The sequence below is a fragment of the Pipistrellus hanaki genome, assembly GCF_964339955.1.
Source record: "Pipistrellus hanaki genome assembly, chromosome: 18".
Lineage (NCBI taxonomy): Eukaryota > Metazoa > Chordata > Mammalia > Chiroptera > Vespertilionidae > Pipistrellus > Pipistrellus hanaki.
In genome coordinates this window covers 30,715,929-30,736,163 of record NC_140520.1, presented here as the reverse complement: position 1 = coordinate 30,736,163, position 20,235 = coordinate 30,715,929, and the positions used below count along the sequence as shown (strand labels likewise).

The 20,235-nt window shown below is 47.2% G+C and overlaps 1 protein-coding gene across 2 annotated transcripts; it reads right to left on the bottom strand.

Annotated features, from left to right (window-relative positions):
• Window positions 1–3,274: 3,274 nt before the first annotated feature.
• On the bottom strand, window positions 3,275–15,974 carry LOC311612796 (specifically androgen-regulated gene protein). 2 transcript variants are annotated; one of them, XM_084866049.1, is made up of 4 exons: window positions 15,782–15,974; window positions 10,183–10,368; window positions 7,339–7,513; window positions 3,275–6,113 (listed from the first exon to the last, which is right to left on the bottom strand). In XM_084866049.1, exons 2-4 carry the CDS (start codon window positions 10,285–10,287, stop codon window positions 4,498–4,500), a joined length of 1,896 nt encoding a protein of 631 aa, XP_084722175.1. In that variant the 5' UTR covers window positions 10,288–10,368; window positions 15,782–15,974; the 3' UTR covers window positions 3,275–4,497. The 2 variants fall into 2 exon arrangements, with proteins under 2 accessions (XP_084722175.1, XP_084722174.1); XM_084866048.1 differs by lacking the exon at window positions 15,782–15,974 and adding an exon at window positions 14,763–14,881.
• Between the last annotated feature and the right edge of the window lie 4,261 nt (window positions 15,975–20,235).

The window sequence follows — 20,235 nt, the reverse complement described above, 5'->3', positions numbered from 1 at the left end:
CCATCCACTCATCTATCCATCCACCCACCCATCCACTCACCAACCAATTTATCCATTCATTTTTCTGACTATATTTATATCCACTTATAAGTATAATTCCCCGTTAGGTAGGAAGTTGGATTAGATAACCTAAACATTTCCTTCCAGCCCTTAGGTTATATGAGGTATCTTTCACCTTAGGTTATATTGTGATTCTTTTTGGCAGGGTGTCGGTCTTTCTAATTAAGTTGTTTGGTTTCCTTGAAACATACATTTTTACTGAAGCTCACTTCGTCCAGAGCTTTGTCAGGATATCTTTTTGACTCAGGTTATTTTGAACTTGAAATATGTGGCATGTGGTGAATAAGAACAACCATTCAGACAGACAATGAGCAAGAGGGAAGGACAGCCTGGAATTAGATCATCATCTGGTTTTATCTCACTTGTATGCTACATCAATGATGACAATGGTGACAATGATGGTGGTGATGGTGATGATGGAAGTGATGGTGGTGATGGCAATGATGATAATAAGTTCAGTAGATCATATGGCCCTTATAACAGAGGGAATTTAGAGAGGTCATCCACTTGACCTTCTTGCCTCCTATTAACTAATGCCTGATTCATTCCTGAAATATGCCTAACCCTATTTTTAGAAATGGCCCCAAGAATCTTGAAATCTTTTCTAGCCCCACCTCTCCCTGACTTTGGCCAGAGTTCCCTCCTGCTATATGTTTATTCTTCCCCTTCATTTAAAAAATGATTGAAACAATAAATACTAAAACATAATTATTGGATAGAATATAGTTCTTTGAGCTACACAGTGAAAGAAAATTAAAGGAAACAAAAAGAATCAATCTATATGGTCATGGGTCGCAAGAGATCGATGAAAAAGGGGAAGCCAAGTTTGAGGATAGAGAAGCTGGAACTAAATGGTTCAGCCTTCGTGGAAACACAAACACCATATTGAGGCTGATCTCTTTCTTTTCAAATTCCAGGAATCGTGGTGTGGTTGAGACTGAGTCACCTGGAAGGTGTGCCAAAGCCTGATTGTTACTTTGGACTTCCATTTGCAGAAAGATCGCTCCCATTTCCTCAGAACTGGATCAAGTGTGCTCTTGGTGTCCTACCCTTCCTACATTTGCTCCCTGTGAGGAGGAAGGAATAAGATCCAGAAGACAATGCTATCATTTATGGAGTATCTACACAGTGTCAAGCACTGAACTTTACACAGTTTATAGCACTTTATTCATCCCCACAATCTTAAAAAGGATGGCATTATCCCCATGTTTCAGACTGAGAACTTTAAGGTCCAAAAAGTACCAGGGTTCCCTGATTGGTAAGGGATGAAGGTTGAACTGAGCCCAGATCTATATACTTCATAGTCACTCACATGAGGAAAAGGGCATGGGAGCATTTTACCTGAATTCCTCCTTGGATTCTGACTGAGATGAACACAAATTCTCTTGTCCATGCCCTAGATCTCTACCTCCTCTTGTCTATGAGCCTACAGCTTCATATTATGATAATATGATCCTTTCCTTCCTACATGTATGAGCATGGATCAAAGGATGGAGTGGTCATCTCACATACACATATTATAGACTCTGAAATCACCACCTCCAGCTCTAACTCATATCAAATAGAGCCTCTTCTCCAGTCCCTGACCCGTCCTTCCTTCCATGGAATAAACACTAACTTTTGCATGCCTGCCTACCCCCGGGTTACAGGGAGGCCTCTGCCAGGCCATACTTCACACTATGAAGAAAGGCATCTAAGGCATGCTTGGGCCCATCCCCTGACCTCTGTGCAGGACTGCACGTAGGCCTGCCCCACCGAGTCACAGGGCAGGACTCCCAGAGTAGCACCTGAGTGGTGATTCAGAGGAGCAGCTGCCAGTATGTCTGAGGGCACAGACCCCACGTGCCAGGCTGAGAGGCCTGTATTTGGCAGATGGTTTGTTCCCAGCAGTAGCAAGACTGCAGCAAGGTATAACAGAGATACAAGGTCAAGTGGAAGTAGAGTTGTCACTTGGGTTTTTTAAATCAAATGACTTTTATACACTTTGATCCAAAATCCTTCAAAAAGGGATAACAACAACCCTGAAGACACTTACCCTCCACCCAATCAGTGCAAGCTGAATGAAGAGCAATCCTATATGGATATAAAAGAGAGAGAAATTCCACAGGTGGCTCTGAAGTCACCTACAGGATGGCAGATGTCCATATTGGTATCCCATTGCCCATCTTCAAAGTGAGGACAACTAGTCTATTTTTGAATCCCAAAGACCATCTATAGAGAGAAACATGTTCGTTGAAGGATAAGGACATGGGACACATGGCATCTTTCAATAACAAGGGAAGGCACTCAAATGAAGGGGATTTGGGAAGTGGGCATGCCACTAGGGTGAGGCTGCAGGGCTGGAAGGTAAGCTGTACATAACTCTGCTTGGTCTGGAGAGAAATGACCTCTATCAGGAATGGGGATTTAGTAGGAGATAGTCCTGACCAACCTGTGTCAGTCAGCCTTGAGCTGGTGTCAGGGCCTGATTTTTACCAAGGCTTACTTTACAGTTAACCCTAAGTTTCCATATTCATCAGGGCAATTAACAAAAAATAAAGTGATTGTTCTTCAGGTTGTGTCTTAAAATATACACATGAAGCAGATCCACCAAATACATCGTGTCCACTCAGCCCTCCGGGAGGGGGACTTCTCTCTTTTGGGGAGTCTGTCATAAGACTTGGCTTGACCAACTGTGGGAGTTCCTATGGGTTGTGACAGACCAAGTCCTCAGCCAGGGCCAGGAGTAAGGCACCAGACTTTTGGGTGTGTGTGAGAGAGTACACAGAAACCATCACACCCACACCCCACATACCACAACAGGGTGGAGCGAGCCACTAGTCCTTACCTTAATCTTCTCATCATGTTCAGAAATGCTGAGCTTTGACAGTGCTGGGCTGGCTCCTAAGGATGCAGCCCCAAAATGCTCAGCCAACCTAAAGGACACCTTTCCAATAAGAGCTTCCTTCCTTTATCTGCCCCTCACGTCCGAGGATCCTAGATTCCAACCAGGTCACAGCCACGAGTCCCATTTATTTCCCAAGGGGAAGTAGGAGTCATGTCTCGCCACGTCTGATCTGTAAGCTTGTATTCACAAGCTCACACCACCCACCCAGATTACCGTCTTTTGGCATTTTCTCAAGTTGCATAACTTGGTCAGGAAGTTTGGGGTTAATAATGACTTACTCTACTATTGTTTTTATTTTTATAAAATAAAAAGCCACACATTAAATATGACACGAACAGCATTTAATCTCTGATATTTCAGAAGACGCGTTAGGATGTGAAGGTCCCGTGGGGTGCTGTATGGATGCATACAAGTACATGCAGCCTGGATTGGGATCAGGAGCCCAGCTCTGGCAGCTCTCGGCTACTAAGTGGCATTGACTGTGGATGGGTCACTTCCCTTCTCCAACAGGGTTGGGTTTGAGCATCTGTAAGGCCCCTCCCAGCTCTGATATTCTATGCCTAACTAGCAGAGAATGTATTGTGTTGATTTTCCATAGGTGCTGAGGAAGATAAAAACTACTTGCAATAGCGTGGCAAGACCTGAAACAGTTCTACTGTAAGTACCGAAGCCTCTGGGCTCGGGCTCCCAACTCATTGTTGGCCCAGCCTGGGTCAGTCATGAGCAGACTGAGACAGGAGCAGAAATCACAGAACCAGGGACCACAGCACAGTTTACGAGGGCATTTACCAAGTCCATGGACAAGGACCCTCCCCAGCGGAGGAGTGCACTTTGGCCACTGATCCTGCCTTCTCAGACCAACAATAGCTCTGCTGCTCTCTATCCACCAAGAGTTTTTAGTTGCAGGAACATGTCCTATCCCTGGGCCGGGGAGACAGTGAGAAGGTAGCAGGTGAAGAGATAACCAACTTCTCTTGGCTCCTGTCCAGAAGGCCAGCACAGAGAGAAGGATCGAGTGAAGTATGAGCCAGGCTCCATCTATCACAGGAATTCTGGAAGACCCGCATTCCAGGTGATGCTGCATCTGTGGCACCAGCACATCCATGAGCTCCTTTGACTTTTTTTTTTTTTTAATCAGGCTTGGCCACCCCCCTCGATTCCGTTCTGATTAGGCCGAATGCTAACCAATGTACAAAAATCTTCACCATGAGCAGGATTCTCAACGATTCCTTGTCTTATAAATAATTTCAGTGATATATACAGCCTAACACACACACACACACACACACACACACACACACACACACTTGTGAAAATCATCTTCAGGATGATTCATCAGGTACTCATTGGCACAACCACCCTGAATCTGAGCGTAGGCTTGGACTCCAATCTCTCCCTCCTCTTCCCTTCAGAGAGCAGAGCGTCGGAAGAAGCCCAGCCCCTGAGCAGCGAGGTGGACAAGGCTCCTGGGTGGAGCCCTGAGTGCTGTCTTGTAGGACAGGAGGCAGGGATGAGGTTGTGCGGGCAGTGCTGGTGGGCAGGGCCTAACTTTACTCCTTCCACAGCCCCAGCTTCTTCAGAGCCTCCCTTCTGTGCTCATCAGGGACGCCTTTGGGGGAAATCTTGACACTGACACAAGAGGGGCGAGGTAGCTTGTCGCGGCTCTGTCCTTGGTAAGACAGGTGCTTGGTGCTCTGCTCGTGGTCAGCCAGCCTGCTCACCTGAAACCCTGCAAAGTCCCTCCCGGTGCCCAAGGAGGCAGGGCGGGGTCGGGAATTACGCAAGTCACTGGGTGAGATTTTGTTCAAGAAGGGGTCTTTTCCCAGAGAAGTGCTGGTCTTGGAACTGGGATCTTTCTCAGCTGAGAGGTAGCTGCTCAGCCCCACCCCCGACCGCTCCAGAGTGTTGGACTTGAAGTTCATCTGTCTCAGCCCAGGGATGCTGCTCTCCTGCAGAGTCAAGGGACTACCAACCCCGGAGGCCCTAAAGATGGGAATTGGCATGGACTTGGCAGCTGGAACCTTCCCTGGATTGGGTTCCTGGGCAGGAAGGAAAACCTTGCCTGGAGTAGACCCCTGAGCTGGAGCGGGAGCCAGGGCTTTCATTGGAGAAAGTCCCCGGGTTGGAGCAGGAGCAAACACCTTCCCTGCAGCAGGCATAGCTGCTGAGACCTGAGGTGCAGGCTGAGCCTGGGCAGGAGCTGGAGCTGGGGCGGGGGAAGGGGCCTGAGCGCCAGCCCCCTTGTGCCTGATGGAGCTGGTGGGCTTACTTAACTGGGGGCTGGGCTTCTCTTGGTCCTGGGGCAGCCCCAGCTTTGCCAGAGCCTCCTTGCGTGCTTGTGCTTTCCTCTGCTCCTGCAGTGAAGAGGAGACCAGGCCGGAATCGCCTGGGGCGGCCTCGGAGTGGCGGGACAGCCAGTGCTGGGGTTCACTGTGGAAACTGCTTCGGCTGCTCTTGAGAACAATGTTAGGGGGGAGCTTCCGGGGCTTAGGCCCTGTGAGGGGAGCCACCTGGGCATTTGGATCCCGCCCTGATGGGACGGAAGCATCTATAGCTCTGGCGTTCTGAGACGACATGGCAGGAAGAGGCCGAGGTTGTCCCGGTGCCCCTGTGGAGCCTTTCTCGTTGGCGTTTTGGGACATGGCCTCTGAAGAAGTCTCCTTTCTCTTCGGGGGGCTGAGTGACGTGAGGAGCTGGGGCGCGGGGGTCTTCTCCCCTGGCCCCGTGGGCAGGCTGTCTTCCCCACGCTGCTCGGGCTGGGAGTCCCGGAAAGCCTCCGGTGGGGGGATGAGAGTTGTGTCTAAATCAAGGGTGGCCTCCTGGAGCCCCACGGGAGTCTGGCTGGGCTCCCTGTTCTGGCTGAGCTGCTCTTCCTTCGGGTCTGGGATGACCCTCTGGACTGGAGCCTGGCTGGGCTCCCTGCTCTGGCTGAGCTGCTCTTCTGTGGGGTCTGGGGTGACCCTCGTGGGTTCCCCCGGCAGCTGGCTATTCGTCTGGGCGGTGCTTTTCCTGAGGTGCTGGTTCCTGGCGATGTGGATATTGCGGGGGAGGCTGTAGGAGCCGGATCTGAAGCCCAGGTCTTGGGGGTCAGGCAGAGGGGGGAAGCTGGACTGGGTTGCTCTCCTTGGCTCTAGTCTTTGCTGAGCAGCGGTCTCCTCCGGATGTCCTGTGAGGGGCAGGGAGAGCAGGCAAAGAGAGGACAGAGGTGAGAGCCCTGCTGCCAAGGGAAAAGCAAATATTCCTTGAACTCTGATCTCTAATTTGCATGGATGGGTTTTGTTTTTTGTTGTTTCTTTGCTCTAAAAGGGGAAGCACTCTTGCCTGGATATCATCTAGATGAGCAGATAGATACTAATAGATTCCTTTCCACCAGGGATTAATTTTTCACAACAGCTGGGGAAAGGGCAGCCCCAGATGGCTCCCTGTCCTGGACGCAGGCTCTTTCTAGCCCTCTACAGAAGCACCGGGGGTGGGAGAGACCCAGGGCAGTCCCCTAGGTATCTTGGGGCTCCCCAGTAACTGAGTCCAATGGAAGCATTGAACTCGAACAGCATGAACAGGTGATTGGCTCTTGTTGGGCTCCACCTTCTTCCTTCACATCCCATACTGGTAAGTACCTGGATGATTCTGGGTAATGGCCAAAGCTGTCCCCACACCAGAGAGTGACATGGGCTCTTTCCTTCCAGTGAGCTAGTCAGGTGCACCGGGCCCACTGGGCCAGGGAGTGAGTCCGAGGTGGCAGTGAAGCCCCGTGTTCCCATTGACTGCGCTAGCTTCAGGGACATTCTAACACATTATCAATAAATATTTGCTAAACGAATGAGTGAATGATTGCAGCCTTGGTTCCAATGGGTCTCTTCTTAAGTGGAAAATGCCCACCCCACCCTGGGACATATGGCCCCACACTCACGGCCACATCATATGCCACCCTGTCTCCCTTCTAATGAGCCTCAACACCACTGGCTCTCCACACACTCTCCCCAGGGCCTTAACATGCCACCCACTCAGGCTAAAGGGGCCCCTCCCTCTTCTTATCTCCTGCAGCCTCCGCCTCTGGGTCATCCAGATTAGCTCCCCAGCCTGACTCAGACTCTACAGAGCCAACCACCCACCCTTCCCTCATCTCTGTGGTTCTATCTATTTACAATTCCTCCATGAGTGGGTGGCAACTGGTCAAACCCTCTCCCTCCCAGGCCTCTAACACATATAGACAGGCACAGGGAGCTGGCTGGTCAGCACACCCTCCTTCCCTCCAGGGACAAAGCTTTCTTCCGGTCAGGAGCGTGGAGGGGAGTGTGGAGCCAAGAGCAAACAAAGTAGAAAGTGGCCAGAAGGACGTTCCGATTTTCTGCGTTTTGCTAGAGGTGCTACCCCAGACAAGTCCCTCTTACCCTGGGGAGCAGGCTGGAGCAGGGGCAGTGCTCGGGGACTTTGGGGAGTTGTGGCTTGCTCAGACTCCTCCGTGGACAGTCCGCTGTCAGCCTCAGTGTCCAATGAACCAATGGTCTCCTCCAGGAAGAGCAAACACTCCTTCTCTTCAGCGGACAGGAAGTCGTAGCTGTCAGTCTGGAGTGAGGACAGGAAGGAGAGGAGGGAGCTATGAGAGAAAGCTTGGCAGAAACTGGCGGGGCCTGAGAACCACCCTGCGTTGGGGAAGGAATGCTGAAGAGCTGGAAACCTTTCCACGGAGCTACTCTGCAAACCTGCTGGAGTTGCTTCCTGAAACTGTAGGCACCCGGGAGGGCAGAGACTGGCGGGCTGCTGTCCCACCAGCACCCGGCTCAGGTGGCTGGGAAGGCAAATGGCAAGAAGCCTTGCTTTTGCTCAGTCCTGGGGGAAATGCTTGGGAGCACAGATCAGAAGCAGCCCCAGGTTTCTCTGGAATTATTTGTTGCTTCTTTGCTCAAACATGTCACTTTGGGTGTCTCCGATTTAGCTCTAAATTATACAAGCAACATAAACATTTGACCTTCAACTTGAAAGGTATTGCTTTCAATTTTTCTAAGTACTGCTGCATACTTGACCTGGCATGTCAAGGACAGAATGAAGACAAACGGGAAATGCAGCCAACTGCTGGCTGCCAGGCCAGTGGGAACAGTGGTATGACTAGCCACAGATACATCTACCAAATAATTTATACTTGACTCTGAAATGCATTCCATACAGGATTTTTTCCCCCCCGTGTGTATTTACCTTCTTGATAGTATTTGGCTTTGCTAACATTCAAACGAGTGTGTGTTTCTTAAGCAAATAGTAACTTAAGGAGGGAGGGTGAAGAAATTGGATGAGTACAGAGGAAGGGGGGAGAAAGCTATTTACAATAGTATTAAATATCAGGTAGATCGTAAGTAACTGATTTGAATTATGGGAAAGCCCATAGGAATATCTAGAAAAGAAAATGGTATGGTCATTTCCGATGGTTACTGACCATGTTCTACAGGCCAGGAAAACCCATGCAACAGTCGCTCTCCAAACAAGAGGTTGAAGGGAAAGCTAAAAGGGCAAATAGGAACAGATGAAATTTGGCCCAAGTCCGTTCCTGGCATCTTTGTCCCTCTTTCTAATATTTGAGATGCTTCAGAGTTATATATTCTCCAGACCCACTCAGATGGCCAGGAGAGATTTTGGGATAGCCCTAAAAATATCCTGGGAGGAGGGAAGAGAGCTGTTGGAATAATCATCCCAGTCCCAGACTCCTTAAAGTGCCATCTGTCAGCTGACTGAGTGGCAACTGACAGATGGCACTTACATTTCAAGGGGAACCCTAAACATAACCCTTGGAAGCCCTGGAGTCAATTCCAGAGGTTCTCTGAACAAAGATCTTCTTTACTGCCTTGACAAAGATAAGCCAGCTCTGGGTTTACCCTTTGTGGATGTTTCTTTTTGAATATCTTTAATCCCAGTCATACTCTGAGTCCAGTGGTATGTAACTATGCATCTTGACCTCAGCCTAACGGAAACAGAAAGATGTCTCTGTGGCCCCACTATCGAAAGTCAAAAAGAAATTATATACAGATTGCCTGCACTTTGGATTTTGTGTTTGCGCTGCCTTTTCTAATCCATTTTTACATATCAAAACTCATTGACTATATATAATATATATTATATATATATATATATATATATATATATATATATATATATATTTCTTCCTAATCATCACTTGAGGATATGTTTTCAGCAATTTAAGAGAGAGAGAGAGAAATATTGCCATGTTGCCTCCCATACGTGCCCTGACCAGGAATCGAACCACAACCTAGGTATGTGCCCTGACCGGGAATTGAACCCGCCACCTTCTGTTGTACAGGATGAAGCCCCAACCAAATGAGCCACACTGACCAGGGCTCACTGACTATATGAAACATCCTTGACGTACAGTAGACACACTTATAATCCTTAAATTTTCAAATACCTCTAAAGCCACAGACTACAAATTCTCAGGTGTTATTATGTATGTGAGGAATTTTCACAAGAAAGGAAAGCTTACATTTGGGTATAGGGCAGATTTGCTCTTTCACACTAGCCATACAACAATTAAGATTTAAATTCATGCCCAGAAAAATTACAATTCATTATGTGCCATTCACAAATAATTAAACATAGTGACTTTGGAAGAGTCTCAATCTCAGCTCATACATAGATGAATTCTTTTCTATAGGGAGAGAATGTGCTAAGTGCTATATATACATTTCATTTACCTCCCCGCAAGAACGCTAGGAATTCAGTTTTAATATTACCCTCATTTTAAAACTAAGGAGACGGAAGCTTAGAGAAATGAAGTAATTTGCCCAAGGTCATACAGCTCATACTAAGGAACCCAGATCTGTTCGGCTCCAGAACCCAGGCTCTTAATTACTATGGTCTCTTTGATATTTTAAAGACTGAAATAATGCTGCTAATTACAGAGAACCTCAGGAACACATGTGCTACAAGGATCTGCATTCTAGTTTCCACCACAACCTCAGATCACCGGCCTGTTCTCTCATCTCCACTCAGACCCCCAACTCTAATGAAAACTAGGAAAACGTCTCACTTGTCCAACAGTGCTCTGGGGTGGTCCCACCCTACAGAATCACGGGTGACTCAGAGACAGAAAGCATCAACTGGTGTGATTCACTCCCTGACAAGGAAGATGAAAGAGAAGGAGCAGTGAGCCAGGTCGTGGTGGGCAGGGTGGGGCGGGGCAGGGCAGGTGTGCAGAGAGCGGGCCAGGGTGCAGGACAGAGAGTACGTACAGATCCAGAGCGGGTGGAGGTGGCGCTCGTCATGCTGTCCCAGCTGCCGATGCGGGTCACGGGTTCCGAGCCAGGCCCCTCTGGCCACAGCTCCCTCTCGGGCATTGCCAGAAGCAAGGTGCAGGGACGGCGAAAGGGGCTCCCAGAGGGGAAGCGAAGAGAAGCGAAGAATGTCCCAAGCTGGGCCTGAAAAGAAAAGAATCAAAGCCACGTGTGAGCCATGCCTGGGCTCTGGCAAGGCTCTGCCCAGGCCCTGGAGCAGCGTGGCAGCAGGGACATCATGCAAGCAAAGTGTTGGAAGGGGCTGTGGACAGCCATTACCCAAACCCATCCTCCCCACTCCCCCGAGCCTGCAGGGAAGAACACACAAGAGCCGGCTAACATACATGCAGCAGGACGGACTTAGGTGGTGGAGAAGCATGTAGTCAGAAAGGAAATTCTATCACTTCCCTTAGTCACCTTTTTCTCTGAATTAGGGAGCTTACCCTACATCCTCATTACTATAAACAATAAATATTATAGGGGTTAATAGCTTGGATTCTGGAGGTCGTTGGATCTGGGTTTAAATCACAGGTAAGCCATTTACAGTTATATGACTTGAGGCAAATGACTCAGTTTGTTTTTCCTCCACTAAAGCCAGCCAAGCCTTGGAGGAGAGTAAACAGCAAATGAGAACAGTGAGCATCATTTAGCTCAGTAGTCGGCAGACTCATTAGTCAACAGAGCCAAATATCAATGGTACAACGATTGAAATTTCTTTTGAGAGCTGAAAACTGACTTCTGCGCATGGTATTTTGTGGAAGAGCCACACTCAAGGGGCCAAAGAGCTGCATGTGGCTCGTGAGCCGCAGTTTGCCGACCACTGATTTAGCTGGTAGTAAATATTAAACAATGAATAACTAACTACTACTGTTCTTATAACAAGAAAAAGGTCAAAATCCATCTGGGATCAAAGTAAATTGGAGGAAGGGAAACAAGAGTTTAGAACAGAAGGGTTCAGGTTTAAATGGAAGACTACAGGCTTGAAAGAAGGAGCAGGGCCCTTGATAGTACCTACGTCATAGGGTTGTCTTAAAGATACAACAACATAATCCATGTAAAACCCTTGCACAGTGTATGGCCCGACGGTTAGCTAACGTTACAGTCAACAGCACCATCATCACAGCAGCCATTATCTCCCTATCCTTGGACACACATGCATAGCACCCACAGTGGTTGGCACAAACCCAGTTTTCCTCTTGTGCATCACCCCCTCCATGGTTGAACGAATCCCAAGGAGGCTTCCTAACTTGTGCCAAATAAACAAGAAAAGTGTCCTAGATAGCGTCCTCCCAACTCCAACTCCCAGGGGACAACGTTTCAAGTTCATTGTGCTAATAGTAATAGCAAAGGAAGGCCGTCTTCCCTCTGAAAAGGACAAGCATTCCCACATGCCTGTTCCAGCACAGCTAGGAAGGCCAGAGTGACTCTCCTTTGTGAAAATGAAATTCTAAAAGAAATAAAGATTAATAGACAGACGAAACAGAAAGTTGAGGGAGAGGTAGAATACAAAATACAGAGTACAGTCTGTTTCTGAATCCATATTCTCCCCATGACACATACTTTGTTTTCTACCATTTTCCCTACCTTCCAATTCTAGGTAAAATGTCCTAGAAAAAAAAAAAAAAAAAAAAGTGTCTTATTGAGATCTTGGGACTTGTCAGATTTGGGCTGTGCTGGGCGTGTCAGCCTGCCAGCTCCCTAGAGCTGACAACCCCAAGGCCTCACAGAGCTCCCCTCTTGCTCGAGAGAAAGTCCTCAGGGAGAGCAGGTGGGGAGGAGCAGTACAACGGGAAATGAAGAGGGAAGATCCCTGATGACACATGTAGTTTATGATGGTCCAGCTCCTCTCAGGAGATAGAGAGGGAACAAGAAGGGACAGAAATGCCAAAGATGCCCAATGGTAAGTCATCATTGGGTAAGACAGTTCTTAAGAGTTCCTTCAGGAGGTGAGCTGCCCAATATCTAGAACCCCAAAGAAACAAAAACATGAGAATCCATGTGAATGAAGCTCAGTCACCTCATATATCCACTCCATTGATGACTGTCTAAGTTCAGATAGTACTAACTCATTCTTGACATTCTGTGAGATTGACGCCATTGCAGAAAAGGGGAGCCATCTCTCATAAGATGAAGCGCACAGAAGGCGCTCAAGAAATGCTAGATGAATACTTTGGACATCCATTTTAGTGTCTGTTGAGTTGAGCTATGGGAAGACTTCCCTTTTTGGCTTTTACCCTATTACTATAAGTGCAATGGAATCTGGCCAATGCTTTCAGTTAAACTATCAGGCACGGAGCATGCACTGTTTCTGAGAAGTGAGTATAGAACCATGGGGGATGATACTGTTGCCGTAACACACGCAGAAACATAGTTTTTGCCTCCATTTTTTTTCTTTCTGAAAAATCGGGGCAGTACATATTGGAAGTGGCTCACTGGAATTAATATAATATAATATTCTCTGTGAATGGGTGAGAGGATGCTCCCTCTTCCTTTCAGAGAAAATTACTACCCGGCTTCTTCCAAGCACATTTCAGTGTTTAAAGTGTTTTCCTAGCCTTTCCTTCCTTTTAGGTTGCCTGTCACACTCTCACTTCCGAACCAGGATAGCCTGAAGCAGCTGGAAGAGATGGAAACAATCCGAATAGCACTGCTTTAAAAAAAAAAAAAAAGAAAAGAAAAAAGCTTACAAAGTACTTTAAATATGCTAATGAGATCTTCAAAATAGCCTGATAACAGCTAGGAAGGCCAGAGTGACTCTCCTTTGTGAAAATGAAATTCTAAAAGAAATAAAGATTAATAGACAGACGAAACAGAAAGTTGAGGGAGAGGTAGAATACAAAATACAGAGTACAGTCTGTTTCTGAATCCATATTCTCCCCATGACACATACTTTGTTTTCTACCATTTTCCCTACCTTCCAATTCTAGGTAATGAGATCTTCAAAATAGCCTGATAACAGGCAGGATGTGACCTACTTCTCCTTTCCAAGGAAAGCAAGGAATGACCTCTAAGTGCACATCCGGGACAGCTGGCGGCCCCTGCCCTTCCAAAGGGCATCTCAGACCATCCAGATGCGAGAGGGCCATGTACCTAAAGAAGGTCACTGGCCGCCCCCGACAGCACAGAAGCCCTCCAGTCCCCTTTCCTTCTAACTCACACCTTGAACCCTGTACATTCCCTACTTCAGCTTCATGCTCCAAGGCCAGGTTTGGCCCCCACAACAGCTGTCTCCAAACTAAAGGCCTTACGCCAAGTGCCACTGAAGATGGTATCATCAGATGCTACCTAGCCACTGCAGAGACAAATCCCAACCTGAAACCAAAGTTCAATGAGTCCTGAAGTGCTCCAACCCCATCTCCACACCTTGCTTTCTGACGCAGCGTCTGACCCGTGAAAAGGTCTTCTCTCCCCACTCCCACCTCCCCTCCCTCACTCCCTCCCTCCCTCCCTCAACAGTTTGGCCTGATCTGGATGCTGCTGCATTTCCTTCCACCAATTTTACAACCTTGAAACTTGGGGGCTATTTCCGGGCAACCACTGAAACCTGAGAGATTCCAACCTGATAAGAAGTCCTAGTGCAAGCACTCAGGTGAGAGGTTGGTATCTTTTAACCCTTGACTTCTGGAGGGCCGGAGGGGAGGAGGAAATGGGTTAAGAAATGTGTATGGTTAGGGCTGGCCATGCAAAGGCACATTAAACATTAACCACGCCACTAAAGCCCAGCCAGGCCTCAGAGGAGAGTAAATAAATAGCATGTGGAATTCTGGCATCTGGAGAGGGTGGGTGGGGAGAAGGCTTTGGTCGGCCCCATTTCAGTTTTCTCTGTGCCTTCTGAATAGACTCCTCCCACGAGCCACCCCACACCCTCCCAGGGCTTGGTCTCCCTCTCCAGAAGTCAGGGAGGTCGCCTATGTCCTTTAGACCAGGGGGTCTCTGCTATTCTACCCAGAAATGCACCCCAGGTGGGGGAAGATCCCGAGGAAACCCCCAGGATGACTTGCATTGCCCTGCGTGTGCAGAACTTCCCGGGAGCACGCGGGCAAGTTTCTGCGTGTGTCACGGCCTCGCTCTAATCCCCTCTTTCACCACTGGGTTTGAGGGAAGGGGCTGGTATGCATATTCTCTGCACAAAAAGAGCTTTGTTGGAGACTGCGGGTTGTCTTTATTGCTGACAAGTTCACCCTCTGTAGCAGCCCTCAGTCAGTGAGTCTGGTGGGCCTGTCCTGGGGTGTGGCGAAAGCGCCAGTTGCCAGGACTGGAGATCTAATCCAAGGGTGGGCAAAAGTAGGTTTACAGTTGTTCTTTTAAAAAAACAAACCAAGAATAAATTCTGTTTCACATGTTCACAACTGTTAACCTACTTTTGCCCACCCTTGTATATTCACTCAGTTTGCGTCTCAGACACCGGGTCTTCCCGCTTCCCTCTTCCTGCAGCAGGAGAAAGGAGGCAAAGGGCAAAGTTACAGGCCAGAGTGTAGCCCTCCACCCCACTCCCCCACCACCACTCCCCAGGGGTGGATAATGGAGAGCTGACTTACTACTCTGACTCTGACTTCTGGATCCAACTTCCTTGTGCAGGTAAACCTGTCAAACAAGCTGCTGACTGGGGGCCCTGCAGGAAAGCACACCCGGGGAAAGCACATCGCACTGCCCGTGGCCTGAGCCCCTCTCGGAACCCCCACCAGAGTCGGCATGCTACCGTGAGAGTCATAAGAATGTGGACGAGGCCCCCCGAGCAGCCGCCTAGCTTTCTGCTTGCTGGTCTCTAGGTCTGTTAACAGGTAAAGTCAGGAAATTAATTGAGTTGGACCCAAATAAAGGGGATTCTGCAACCAGATTGTCCAAGGGGTTTCCAGAATAGAGCTGGTAGCCTGAGCTGGAGTCTTCCCAAAGTAACCAAACCTCGCATCCCCTCACAAACAGCCCAGCAGAACTCATGCCTTACACACCTGCCCGCAGAAAGCTCCATTATCACACTGCCATTATTAAACACACACACACACACACACACACACACACTGCACCCTTTACTTAAACAAAGATAGTTGGTGGGTTGATAAAGCCACGGGAGGGTTTCTTTCCAGTAGAAATGCAATGGAAAAGCACTCTCATTCTCTGGGCCTCCCTGCATGTTGCCTTCTCTACTCCCACTATTCTCTTCCAAAGTCACAGCTCATTCGGAATTGCTCAGAGATGGAAATTTCCAAAACAAACCTATCCCCCCCCGCCCCCCCGCCTTGTATGCTTATCCAACCTAAATAAGCGAGGGGGGGGGGGGAGTAGAGGGGGCGGCCACATTCCAGCCCTGGTCTCCACCAAAGCACTTTAATCCAATCTTCTTGGATCTCCGACTGGGCTCTGGGAGTTGAGGAACAAAGACGAAAGCCCCCTAGCTGGGGTGTAGAGGGCTCCCCACAACCCTCTAGCTCTGAATTCCCACACAGCCACCCACCCCCTTTCACCACCACCCTTCTCTCCCCCCTCACCCCCCCCCCCCACACACACACACATACTTTGCTATACAGTATAAGCAATAGTTGGTTAGCGATTAACTCACCTTTACTGGATGGGGGGCTGAGGGAGGAAAGAAATACCCTTCTATTTCAAAGGGCAGAGAAGCAGACAGAGCCTGCTTCCCCTGACTCCTGCTGGTTTCTTCTTCTGACCTCTTCCTGACTTACCTGGACAGGTAAATGCTTCATCTGTGCTGGTTCGCCCCACCCTGCCACTGACTCTCAGCCAATCGCAGCATTCTCTCCCTACCTCTCATTCCAGCTGTTTCTCCAGGGAAGGTGTGGGAGGGGAGTGGGCAGGGCGGTGCTGCTCTCACTTAGCCAATCACCTCTTGCCATTCCTTCCCCCATTAAGAGCCAATAAAGAGCCCTTTTAAAAAACGGAGGGCTGGAAGGAAGAGGGACTGGTTTGGGCTGAGACTGGAAAAGGAGAGTTGGCAGTGAGGGAGTAGGCAAAAAAATAAAAAATAAATAAAAAATAATATTTTTTTTAAAAATTACATCTTCATATATAGAAACAGTCCCCTGGGCAGTATGCTCTTTTACATGTCTCTCTGAAACTTGGTTTTCTATCTAGAGCTGCCTTATTCCACTTGGAACTAAGTTTCCCCCTGAATTCTCCAAATTTAAATCCTCTGTGGCCAATTTTGTTCATGGTTTTTCTAATCTCTCAGAATCACTTTCAGCCCCTAGCAGCTCATAGTGTTTCAAACTCCACCCCTGACAGCAAGGAAGATGTCTAAGACTAGGGATACCCACCTGACAGACCCTTACCCCCTCTCCCACCCCCACCCCCAGATTGCCAAGGGCCTTCTTGGCCTTATTTATTTCTGCGGGAAATGAAACCATTTCTCCCTGGACATTTCCCTGCTGCAAAAGTGCCTGCATAGCCTCAACGGAAAGAACATGCTCGTTGTCCTAGGGTCTCTGGTCTCTTAGCTATTCATGGAAGGTAGCAATAAATATTAATAAATAAGAACGAAGTAAGTTCCCCACCAGGGTAGCAAGTCCTGAATCCTCCCATGGCGGGTCTTTGGCACCTGTAGGTAACCAGAAGAAGCAGGAGAAGAGAGTAGGTGGAAGAATCTGATGCTTTCAGGAAGAAATCCCTTCCAAGTATGGAGGTGACTTTTACCACTTGTGGTTTGTGCCCGGAGGCAGACCTTTCCTGGTTATACGTTTTCCTTGATGTGAAAAGGGCAGGAAGAAAAATTAAAATCAATGCACTTAATAATTGCCCACATTGATCAAGCTGTTGCTGTGCATTAGGTATTGTGCTGTGCTAGGCATGTTCATCCACCATTTCACGTCATCTTCATTTCAACTTCCAAAGGTAGATGCTGTTAATATCCAAATTTTACAGGAGGTTACATAACTTGTCCAAGGTCATGTAGCTAGAAGGTGGCAGAGCAGAGATTTCAATTTAGGCGCCATGACGGCAAACTTGCCACCTACCAGTATGATGCCAGTCAGCCTCTACTTGGGGGAAAATCTTAAGTAGGAAACATGAAATAATCAGATCATTGGCAGGTCTAATTCTAGGCATTAGATTCATCCTTTCCCATCTCACTTCTATTCATATCTTTCATAACCAGGTGACACATGGCTTTCATCTTTTCTCTTTCTATGATCATAATTGGGTAGGAATTGAGAAGTGCAGTGATACTGGAGCCAAGGTGGAGAAGAGGTGGGGCAGGACGAGTGAGGAGGAAGGAGGCTTGAGGAACCCTGGAGAAATCCAGTACCCTGTCAGCAGGATATGGATGGCAGAGCTGATTGATTTAAGGGCAATGACCTCTCTTCATGATGTGTCACTCAAACATGTATGATGTCACAATACTAATGAAAGAGGAAGGGCACCTCCTACTCAGGGTTCAATGCAACCCGAGTTACACCCATGGATGAAGTCACTGATGTTGATCCAGCTTCAGAGGTGTGTAAGGTGAACATTTGCTAAAAAGAAAAAAATAAAGAAATGAATTGGCTTGTGAGGATTGATCTCAAAGGGATAGCAGGCATAGTCTTGTTGGTGAACTGACCTTTTTTTTTTTTTCGGTTTATAATGAAATTGAAATAGTGAAGAAGAGCTGTCTTTTACCAGGTAGACAAGTGACATAGACAAAGTGATCTTTCTGTTCCTCTTTCCTTTTAGACATCTTTTTGAAAAGTATGAAATATTTCAGCTAAATGAAATGTACCTAATGCCCAGGTCAAGAACTGGAACAGGAACATTACAGTTGACATTCCTTACAAGCGTCACCCCTCCCTCCTCTTCTGCCTCCTCAAAACATACATACACCCAGGCTGAAATAAATCACCCTCATGCATGTCATGTTTTTTATCCTCTATGTCTTTAAGTGGTTTACTCTGGAATCTTTTTTTGTTTTTCTCTGCTCTCTTGGAAAAATACCAAGTCCCTAAGGTTCCAAGAGAATGGGGAAGGAGGCCTGAACTCGAGAAGAGAGAGGACTCCAAAACCCAGACATATCTGAGACACTAAGCTCCCTGATTGATGCAGGTCATAGTTGGAGGTGGAGTTCGGTTTCTGTGTCATTGCTCTTTGGGTATGAATTCCTGTTTGGTGACTTGACGCCATGCAGACTAATTACAGTCCAGCTCACCTGACTCATCTGTGTCCTCACTCCTCCATCCTGGCATGCTGTTGTGGGGCAGTCATCTCCTGGACTGTCAGAGACTAGTTTACTATTTCCTTGTTTACTATTTCCTTTCTCAGTACAGCCTCCCAGCCAGGCAGCTTACTTCCTCACTCAAACACACCTTCTTCTTCTTCTTCTTCTTCTTCTTCTTCTTCTTCTTCTTCTTCTTCTTCTTCTCTCTCTCTCTCTCTCTCTCTCTCTCTCTCTCTCTCTCCTTCAAAAGTGAAATATACCACCAATAGTCATTGGGTAATCTTTCCTCTTTGGACACCTTATACTGGCAAACTCTCTGCAAAATATTAATAGTCTTGGGCCTCTATTTTAACCATTCATGATACTTGTTCACTCACATTATAGTCACATTCTACCAGTGTCTGTCTTTCTCCTTTTCCTCTTTAAAGAAAAAAGGATGTTATTTTGAACATTATTATCACCATCCCTAAGAAATGCTGGGTGCCCACTATGTTCATGGTATTGGGCATGCTACAGTGTGCTGAGTATATTTCTGAGCATATTTCTAACATATTGAGGGGAGGAACCGTTTTATTCCACAAGAGCTTGCTTTAGCCCGGCCAGTGTGGCTCAGTGGTTGAGCATCAACCTATGAACCAGGAGGTCATGGTTCGAGTCCTGGTCAGGGCACATGCCCAGGTTGTGGGTTGGATTCCCAGCAGGAGGCAGCTGATCAATGATTCTCTCTCATCATTGATGTTTCTACCTCTCCTTCTCCCTTCCTCTCTGAAATCAATAAAACCATTAAAAAGGGCTTTATTTAAAGAGAAAACAGCTAGGGAAGGATTTGGATAAAGGTGATCAGAATTTGGAATTGATAGGCCAGATTAAAATGAATTAGATCACTAAATTCTCACCCAAGTGATGTCAGTGTTAATCCTAATATAATTAGATGGAAATTAAAGGGTGTAATGAACTGGATTTGGATGAAGGAGTTCTTAAATTGCTTACCCATTAAGTAGTTCCTGGGAGCAGCTTTCTTTCTTTTGGGGGGGGGGGATGGGGGAGTGAGCAGTGTTATTTGGGCCCACCTATCATGGACATTTAGAGGATTCAGTGGTCCTTTTCCTCCAAGTGTTAATGAAAGTTTGAGGGATGAGGTCATCTATCAGCATCAGAGAGTTTTGTAAGAAACACCAAATCTTAATGTGTTCAAAATTGAGCTCATCTGACTCCTGCCCCTCAGTCCTGCCCTCTCTCCTCTATCTGCATGCCAGCTAACAGCATCACCATACCTAATCTCACCCAGACTCAACACCTCCCAGCGATCCTCCCTTGTTCCCATGAGATTGCGCTCATATCTCTTTTTAGCTCCTCATGCTCCTTACTCTGACTCAGGATTTTACTACATGTAGAACCATAGGTTATTAAATGGAAAAGAAACTAAAGAAATTCCTTGTTTTATATCTTCCATTTTATAGATGCACATCTGAGTTTCATTTCTCTCAAAATGCTTTGATGTATTTTCATAACATTCAAGATGAAATTCCAAGTCCCCATATGACATAAAAAGACTTTTATGAGCTGGCATCTCCTGTCACATATTCATCTAGGATAGTCTTTACTGTATTCATATTCATATTTCTGAAACTGCCATGTTTTCATGCTTCTGGGCCTTTGCACATGCTATACCTTTCCTTGGACCTGTCCCCACCCTGTTCTCCAGGCTTAGTCTTATACTTCCTTCAAGGTTCAGCTTACCAGTAAATACCACTTTCTTTTGGAATAGGATGGTATTGGGCAGGCTACAGTATAATCTCTTAACTATATATATTTAATTCACTAGAATGTAACTGTTTTCTTTTTCTTTTTGTAAAATTTAAATTTGC